Raw genomic sequence first — 9,519 nt, 5'->3', positions numbered from 1 at the left:
TTCGAAGTTCTCTTCGTCAGGTACTACTAGGAGATCTATTAGACATGCGACATTCTGTAACCGTAATTTGTTAAATCACTACTAGTGTTACAGATAGTTAAGACACATTATCTGGCCAGATTTTTTCCGGTAAGACTATCAAGTAACCTTATTATGACGTTATCAGGAAACATCTTGAAGTCCAGTATGAAAAACTACAGAAAAGATAAGGTATATCCTTTACGCCAAACAAACAAACTTGTGTTGTATTTATTATTGTGTTTTATTGGAAATTCATATTTATTTCTTTAAAAATTACTTAAAAATCGTGGAAAATATTCTTATAACAAAGTAATGCAACAAAAGTTTTATGTTATTAACACACCAAATAATTTCTGCTAAAGTATGCTCAATAGAATTAAAGCGTTACAAATGTACTCAAATGAAAAATAAATTAAAAGTAAGACGCATTTAACTGACGCAGTTACTTATTAATTCAGGAGAAACAACAATTTTGATAAGCTAAATCTTAATATGTGTTTGTTTACATAAAATTCTGTGCTCTGGTCTGTTGAAAAAATGTTTTTTCAAATCTTATCGCTCGCCTGCCAGTTTGTGTCGTCTCCAGACTTTTGCCAGTACTTGTCGCATTCATTTGTTCAATTCCATTTTTGTTTTTATTTTTAACTATCCAAAAATTGCCAGCGAAGCGTACAGTGAAGTAGAATATAAGTTCAACGAAGCTGAGTAGACTTGCACCAACGAATAGTCCCGTTGTGCCTCCAACTGACACTAGGAAATATAAATTTTATGTTATGGTGAGTCCTCACTATCACAATATCTGTAATCTGTATAACAATATTTCCATCCCTTTCATACTCTTTGAAAATGATCGAGAGAACAAAAATGTCTGTTACGACTATTGAAATTGACGGTAAGCTTTATTTTTGTCTCTGTTATTTTGAATTTATTTGGAACAGACGAATAATCAAATATTGTTTCTTTACAATAATGTTGATAACAATTGTATCTCATTTCTTACCCACTAGATCCAGTCGGCTTCTTACCACGTTTCTCTTAAATCTTTCCGTGGGTAAATATGCAAGTACTATCTCGACAAACGCTTTTTTCTCTTTGCTTTTATGGCTGAAAAACACATGAATATAAAATTAATTAAACCAATTAAAAAACAAAATTACAGTTGATAGAATTGGGGGATAATTTAATTAATTTAATTTAAATAATAAAATAATAAAAAATCTCAATATTAAGTTGTTTTGCGATTTTTAATTAAATTTTGTGCCTAACCGTAGACAACCCTCATTGATATGCGCATAAGCCAGCTTTACATTAAAGAAAATAAGTAACGTATTTTATATACTGGACTATAACACCAAACTTGAATAATAATAGCGTATGTCGTATGCAAACTTTGCTTACAAACTCTGTATAATTTTCCATTTTACTTTATGCTTCTCTCAGAGCAAGTAAACAATTTAAGTGCTTTAGAGCGAAGCGACAAAACAGAATGTATTTACTTAGGTGCAGGAACAATATCTTCTGATTTAATACTATTTATAGCAACTATAAGGTACAATTTATGTTGTTTTATGCTAAGGAGTTATTTGAGGTTAAAAGTATTAATTTCATCATTCATCATCATCATCATCATCATCATCAGCTCACTATACGTCCCCACCGAGGGGCTCGGAGCCTACCCCAATTTAGGGGTGATTAGGCCATAGTCAACCACGCTGGCCCAATGCGGATTGGTTTTCATCATTCAACTTTACGATAAATATTGGTGTCAATCCGTTGCAGATTGAACTTCTATCCACAATCGGACGGAATTTTAGTAAATATAGTTTTCGCTAGATTAACAGGAGAGTAATGATATTCACAGATAATGTACTTACTCAAGTCTGTTGTATTGTAACCTCCTGTAGCCTTAATGGCTTGAACGATTTCAAAGATTGAGATGTCATTCATTTCATATTCTTGTTCGGAGTGTCATAGTGGTATTAGTATGGTGGTTACTTAAATTAATTACTAGTTTTTAATTCTGTGACGTACTAGACGTTTATGCAAGACGTCTGTTGACTTAGGTAATCCAACGTGTAATGTTGTAACTTACGAACTAATGACATCTTTGATGATAGTTATCTCAGTTTCGTCGCAAGAAGGCAAACAGTGGCAGGTCATGCCGCGACGGTGTAGCGCCCATTGCGGTTTAAGCGCTGTTAGATCGCCCTCATGTGTATGCAGACACAACATGCCTGTTATGTTGCAATGCTCTGGTACGCCTGCAATATCAGTCATGTTCGAATTTACTATGTACTACTGCCTATATACTGTTCAGATCTCTAGGTTTCCAGATCCTACTCTATGTACGGATAATTTGTAAACCAAATTATTTACTAGTGTCCAGCATGAAGTGATCGTTGCAGTGACAGATGCGCTGCTGCGCGCGCTTGCGGCAAAGAACCGTACAGGCGCTGTACGAATAGTGCGGGTAGAGGCCGTCGTTCTCGGAATGGATGCGGCAAGCGCGCTGCTCCGGATTCGTCTCTACCACCAATGGGTCGTTCTCGATGTTTCTTACTGTCAGTTGACGCCTAGTAAGTTCCAAAATTCTTTGAGTCTATCAATTCATTTGATTTCATAGACAAACGTAGTCATTGGATAATACAAAAATGGAAAAAAGACTACTGGTAAAACAAGGTCAAGGTGGAAAAAGGCAACTGTTTTTTTTCGACTGACTACAGAATTTTTCAAAATGCAATCGCTTGTGATTGCATTTTGAGTGAGATTTTCTTAAAGGAACATAAATGAAACTAAAGAAAACAAAAAAATAAGGATCGATTGCTAAATTCTTACCGATAACCGTGTCCAAGTTTAATTTTCAATGTCGAATATTTTGACGATGTGATGGTGGGTACTTCATCTTCTCCCAAAGTGTATATCTTAAAAAATACTTTTGTAATCTATTTTATGATACACACAATCTAAATATTCGTAAGAAAAACTAATTCTTACCATGGAAGGCAATAAAACATCAAACTTAAGTACTCCGCGTTTTTGTTTCATGTTCACAACCATTTTATATGGATTGGGTTTTCTGAAATGAATCTTTACTTAGTAAACGCGAAAAAGCTACGAGACATTACAATCCAATTATGTTTAATAAATTACTATTTTCAATAAATCAACTTTAGTTTCGTGAATTGCCTCATAGTCTTTAGATGTGCGAAAGTCTCTAGAATGTAGTTTAACTTCTTCCTAAGAAAATATAGTGAACGGTCTTACTTAGTCTGTATTGAATTGATAATATAGCAAGTCCCCATATCCGTGTCTATCGGTTGAAAGTACTGGCAGCAATTGAAGTTCTGGTCATTGTAGGAACAGTTACTCAATGTCTGCCGACATCCACTTCTCACCAGTTTCGCATAGTAACTGTAGTTTGAAGTTTGACAGAAGGGGTCCGGATTGTTATTTTTATAACAGACATCGATTAGTCGGTAACAAGAACCACGGAAGTATGCAACATCTTTCAGCGCATCTTCAAGATCTAAAAGATGGTTAGGCGTCCAGATCCTAAAATAATAAAATTGTGCGAACAATGCGTATTGTATATGAAAGACCGAACTTTCTTAATTTTGTAATGGATGATTATATTTTTTACCAAGTATATTAAAATTCAAACATACTTTTGAAGCTTGGTACGTTTCCTCAAGATCAAATTAACTAATTTGTAATTCATATTTTGGGTTCAATATTAGGTATTGCGTGACAAGGATTTAGCAATTTATTATTGACACAAATTTTGAGGGTAATTACGAATATGTATCACTAACGTGTCAGAAACGTTGTAGATCATAAGTTTGTTATTCGCTTCGCAGATGGCCACTGCTGGCAACTTGGTGTCCCAATCTGTGTACGTTGTCTCCACACCAAAACTGATGGGATTCGTAACGAAGGCATCCCACGCCGCTATTATCAATAACGCTGATCCATACCAGGAAAGGATCACCAGTATCATCCATAGGAACCTGTTATTATTTTTTTATTCTTATGATCAAGCGTGGTTTTAGATCCGAAGTCGTAAAGTTATATGTAATATTACTTGCTTACCTTTCAGACCAATGTCTGGTATTATCAGCTATAAAATGAACCCCTGCAAAAGTGCAACTTGTGCAGTAATCTTTAACGAGGGATTTGCACGAAGTTTTTGTCATATTGACCCAAACAATACGGATACTGAAGGTAAAATGTCATGTTTAATGCATTTTGTAGCATTTAGTTGTTGTGCAAGTTTAAATATTTTATTAGGTGCATTGTGAATATTGTGTAATGTCGTGACCAACTTAAACAAGGTTAGATGGATGATAAAATAATGTACAAAATTATACATTAACACGACATATATTTTTTTTATTATTCTATTTGTACAAAATTTCTACGATATACCTATATTTACAACTAACTTTATATTTATTTTTATTTTAACATTTAATATGTCTGCTAAAACAAATAATAAAATCGTTGCTCAAAATTACTTTAGTACACAAGTATATGTACATTATAATCTAAATTTTTATGATTATTTGGTTACAATTACAATACTTAAATTAATTTATAGATACTGCAATAAATCGGTATTAGATAGAGGTATATCGTAATTTTGTTGACTTGTGATCTGTGGTTGTGATGTTTTGTGGTTACGCTGGCGGTGATAGGTTGGCGGTGGTAAGCCGCGTTGCCGCGGGATAAAGCCGGCGTGCGTCAGGATGTTGTATATCTCTCTACGCGAAACCGTGTCTGCTTCACGTTGGAATACCTATAAAAAAATAAAGTATATATAAATACATATTATACAACAATTTTAATTCTTTCATATTTATAATGTTTATAGAAATAGCATGTAAAACCATAAGGCTACGTCTAGCAGTGGACGGTCACGCTCTGATGATGTCAATGTAAAAAGAGTTCTATGGTTAAATCTTGAAGATTCAAAGCGTGTAAGATAATTTAACACTTCTGTTACTTTGACAAGAAGTGATTTAGGATTCGATGTACAAAAATATTGTAACCCATTATTTCTGTTGTTTTGCCAGTGGAATCTAACATTAATAATTTAGAAGGCGTACATGTAATACCTATAACGCGTATGCGTTTATACCTAAAATGTCCGTCATGGTAATCATTGCAGAACATTACACAATGCATCAATTTGTAAGACCTTCTGAAGAGTGCTGTCGAAATATCTAACATCCACATCTTGTTTTTATTTAATTATATTGCGATAACAACGTTAAATTATTTTCCGATGCCCTTGAATTGGAATTTGAATTTGAATTGAATTGATTGTGGAAGGCATAGAATGCCCAGCAGTGGGCAGATAAAGGCTGTTGATGCCCTTGAATTGTGCACATGTTGACAAATTCTGAAGATATAATTTAAAATATTTTATATTTAAAATTAAATTATTAAATATATATGTGAATTATACTTTGATTAATTGATATTATATATAATAGTATTATAATTAAACTAATGTTTTTCTTAAATAAATAAATAACTAATAAATACTTTCAACTTTAGTTTTTGTAAATTTATTTCATTTTTCTAAAATTATTTCATTGAAATTATACTCTGTAACCCTAACGTTACATGCATTTGCAGTTGATTAGGTACTTACTGGTTTTTCTCCTTCATGCAGTACGCTAGTCAGGGGTAATATCTCCTGAAGGTGTGGATTACGCAGCGCTGGGCTCCGCAGGTCCTCTGGCAGTTGTTCCTCTTCCAGTCGAACCTGGACCACAGCAGGGTGCGGGGGCGGGAAGCAGCTGGCTAGGTACGTGCAGCTTAGCAAAAACGCTATTGCGATCTTCATTTTGATTTCTGATGAAGATGGATTATTATTATTATTTTATAGGAGAAGGGGGCAAACGAGCAGCGGATCGCCTAAAATTTGATCCGGCGCCTATGGGATTTCGCTACGACATAGGAACCGCTGGTGCGTTGCCAGCCTTTAAGGTACATATCGATTTTGATTAATAAAAAGTACTATTGATATTATATGCAGGTATATATACTGGGTTTTTGTATGGTGGTGGAATCTTAAAGATACACTGCTACTTTGGTGGAAAAGGGTTATGTTGTGCTTGAGCTACTAGATCCGCCTCGGTGTTCCTCGGTGTTCCTAGTGCGACATCTAGGTATACTGGGAATATGTGGCAAACGGTTCCCACCAAAAATCGGCGTAATGATATTAGGAACTATGCTTTTGATCACTAATATGGATTAAATTATAGTCTAGGTTATTCGTGAGAAACGCGTTTTCGCGCGAGCTCAATAGCTTATCATAACATAACATAACTAACATACTAATATAACTGAACAAACCAACAAATTCTCCTTCTTTATAATATTCTACTTTATGTATTGAGAAACGTGTAACTTAACCGCAAGGCATCCGACAACTTTAACCGCTAAGCTATGAGGTTAAGTGTATTGTTTACATAAATATTACTATTGTATACTATAAACACATTACAGATAGTTGAAATAGCAAAACCGGTTGCGTTTGATGCTTCAAATTAAGTAAGAAGAAAAATAGTCTCTAAACACCTATTGACCCAGTTTGCGACCGCGGCGGATACGTTCATATTCATTGGACATTTCGATACTATCTCAAAGGCCACACGCAACTACGTAAATTGGTATCATTAGAATCATAAGCCGGTCAAAGTTAGAATTTGGTAGCTTGTTTATTTAATGAAATTGCATCATTGAGATAGACGGAAATACAAATAAAACTGCATCTAGATTCAGTCCTACATTATTTTTCTTCAATGCCTTATATTAAAGTTTAAGAATTAACGAATAAATCGGATAGTTTAACGATGTAAATAACTGGATTTACGTTTATTTCTTAATTTAAATGCCACCGAAGCAGCTGCTTTCGATAAGTTTAGTGCGTACTGTTCATATTAAAGTGCAATGTTTAATCTTCATAAACACAAAAGACCTTAAACATACATAAACGATGACGAAGCAAAAACAAATGCGTACGTTCACCGATATCTCAGTATAATGGCCAAGGTCGCGATGTCCGAGCAAATTTTGCTTTCAAATTCACTATCAAAATATCACCTTCGAGAATATTCTCACAGATGTCGAGATGAGATATTACTGTGTCGGATTTTACGAAACAACGGTCATGTGAACGGCGGTTAACAAAGGTTTAAAGGAATAGAGGCAAATATAACAAAAATTATACGTTTATCCGATCGATGGTTACAAAGGATAAATACACGAGTTTAAAAAAAACCGAGTGACTGTACCTGTAAGCTGTAAGGCACCCTAGGAGAAAATGTAGTTAAAAAAACCTTACGCTACAGGCGTTGGATTTCCAATATATGCAATCCTACATACATAAAAACATATCTGAGAAATACAATATCGTCCTGTCTGTCAGGCGTTGTTACATTGTTTAAATTGCAATTAAAATCTATTTATATTTCAACTCTATCTTTATGTAATACATTTCATTACATTTCCACGGGTGGTTTACTTTCAAACCCGACATGCCAGCAAAGAGATTGCAGGAAGCTTGATATTAACAAATAGATAACTATCAAGAGAGGAAAACAAAATATTATACAAGAATCTAACTAAACGAAACCTAATATAAAAGGAGTTAATAATATAATATAGACTTACAAAGACGTCTGAAAACAAATAATTAAACAACAAAAAGAAAGTATCCACCCTTGTGAAGCGGAAACGCACCGCTAATCTTACTGATAATGTAAATACGAATGTTTGGATGTATGTATGTATGGATGGATGGATGTTTTTATACAAGGTATCTCCAACGAGCGGCTGGATAGATCTCAATGAAATTTAGCATTGATGTAGAACATAGCCAGGAAGAACTCATGGGCTACTAATTAAATTTTGTAAATGTGAATGTGAAATTATTGTACTTGAAATAGATGTTATGACAATAGATATAAGATAGATTTTTACTAGCAAAATATAGGCATTGGAATGGAATAAATAAATTTTATTTTATTCTATTTTAATTATTTATAATGAGTTTAATAATATACTAAATAAACCTAAATAATATTTTGGGTATTTTTATTAATTTAGAAAATTATACGTACCGCATACGCCGTAACATTATGGTACCCTAGATACTACACATCTTAAAAATATTATTAAATATAATTGCAACATTAATCCAACTATGTACTAAACATACGAGTATAATGAATTATGTATAATAAAAAATAACTTAAATGTGACATGAACTGTATTTTGTTATTTAAAACGTACAGAAGTTTAGAGCACTTACTTTATAATATCAAAATAAAACACGACACTTCACTTAGCACTTAAACTTGTTCAAGTTATATAATTAAGTTGAATTTAATCAGTGTGTTGGTTGTGAGCGCGGATGGCTTGTGTCTGAAGGAAAGCGGCGAGAGAACGTGCCTCCACCACTGCTACTTGTTGCAATCCTGAACCTGCAAGCTTTACTCTAAAATAACTTTAATATAGCAAAATTATTCAAATCTGTTTCTAAAGATGATGCATCCGTAATATATTAATCATGATGTTGCAAATATCTCACCCTAAACTGGTAATTTTTGGTCAGGAAACAGAAAGTACGAGTGCATTTGTAAAAAGAAAATATCTTTAGTAAAAAAGTTGATAATGCGTTAATAATGACATATTAAAAAGTTTGAAGTTAATTTCATAAATAGTGCTTTGTGTGAAATAGTTTGTTCGACGTTTAGTCGTAATCATTGGCCATTTCGATGTTTCGTGTCCATGATAGTTTTTCAAGCGTAATTAGACCTAGATTACTGATAAATTCCAACATTAAATTCGTGTTTGGAATAGGTCAAAACATAATCGAAGTTTAATATATCATGTATTAATTTTCGAACAAAGCTACTATTGAAAGCTGGTTGATGATTTTTGAAGTATGATTTATCAAACTGAACGAGCTTTGTTAATTTAAAATTTATTATAATACTACGTTCAAACGAACAAAACCCTAATTGTTGACAAAGAACTAAACAAACGAAGTTCAAAGAAGACAAAAATCTTCTATCTTGCTACTAATTTTGATAGTTGCAGTATCGCTGTTCCATTGATTAGTAAATTCTTATTCCTCAGCAGTGTATTTCTCACGGAGTCTCACTTTTATTATGAACTCACGAGTATTATCGACTGAATTAATTAATAGTATACGATATATTTTACCAAATCGTAAACTCACACGCTAATTTACTAAAGGTCTATTATAAATGCATATTTGTGAAAGAATCATGTGACATTGTTGCATCATAAAATGCCATACATTATTGTCTTCTAATGCAGATGAGTTTGCGTAAAACCACGTGATGCCGCTCTTGAGACGGTAGAGAAAGGAAGCTAGTAATATGCTTGACTACGATAGTATATAGATATATTGTCCGTACATTAATGCATTAATGCAATATTGCATCAAGCAATTTGACT

At 33.4% G+C, this 9,519-nt stretch overlaps 2 protein-coding genes across 2 annotated transcripts; both read right to left on the bottom strand.

Annotated features, from left to right (window-relative positions):
- Positions 1 to 523: 523 nt before the first annotated feature.
- On the bottom strand, positions 524 to 4,235 carry LOC106717706 (sodium channel protein Nach). Its single transcript, XM_045680698.1, has 8 exons — positions 3,798 to 4,235; positions 3,286 to 3,573; positions 3,016 to 3,097; positions 2,857 to 2,963; positions 2,398 to 2,594; positions 2,114 to 2,282; positions 1,022 to 1,125; positions 524 to 771 (listed from the first exon to the last, which is right to left on the bottom strand). Exons 1-8 carry the CDS (start codon positions 4,016 to 4,018, stop codon positions 524 to 526), a joined length of 1,416 nt encoding a protein of 471 aa, XP_045536654.1. The 5' UTR covers positions 4,019 to 4,235.
- A 274-nt stretch (positions 4,236 to 4,509) lies between these two features.
- On the bottom strand, positions 4,510 to 8,476 carry LOC106717874. The gene is made up of 3 exons (XM_014511807.2): positions 8,345 to 8,476; positions 5,678 to 5,880; positions 4,510 to 4,816 (listed from the first exon to the last, which is right to left on the bottom strand). The coding sequence occupies exons 2-3, from the start codon at positions 5,870 to 5,872 to the stop codon at positions 4,613 to 4,615; spliced, it is 399 nt and encodes a 132-aa protein (XP_014367293.2). The 5' UTR covers positions 5,873 to 5,880; positions 8,345 to 8,476; the 3' UTR covers positions 4,510 to 4,612.
- Between the last annotated feature and the right edge of the window lie 1,043 nt (positions 8,477 to 9,519).

Source organism: Papilio machaon, chromosome 13 (genome assembly GCF_912999745.1).
Source record: "Papilio machaon chromosome 13, ilPapMach1.1, whole genome shotgun sequence".
NCBI lineage: Eukaryota > Metazoa > Arthropoda > Insecta > Lepidoptera > Papilionidae > Papilio > Papilio machaon.
The sequence above is the reverse complement of the archived record's forward strand: the minus strand, read 5'-3'. Positions and strand labels throughout refer to the sequence as shown.

What these genes read in the sequence shown, in the direction of transcription:
- LOC106717874 (XM_014511807.2), bottom strand. Translation starts at nt 5,872, where the DNA reads ATGAAGATCGCAATAGCGTTTTTGCTAAGCTGCACGTACCTAGCCAGC. An exon ending in TGCATGAAGGAGAAAAACCA is followed by an intron (nt 4,817 to 5,677) that starts GTAAGTACCTAA and finishes ATTTTTTTATAG; the next exon opens with GTATTCCAACGTGAAGCAGA.
- LOC106717706 (XM_045680698.1), bottom strand. Translation starts at nt 4,018, where the DNA reads ATGATACTGGTGATCCTTTCCTGGTATGGATCAGCGTTATTGATAATA. An exon ending in ATCAAAGATGTCATTAGTTC is followed by an intron (nt 1,126 to 2,113) that starts GTAAGTTACAAC and finishes TGTGTTTTTCAG; the next exon opens with CCATAAAAGCAAAGAGAAAA. An exon ending in AAGCCGACTGGATCTAGTGG is followed by an intron (nt 772 to 1,021) that starts GTAAGAAATGAG and finishes TATATTTCCTAG; the next exon opens with TGTCAGTTGGAGGCACAACG.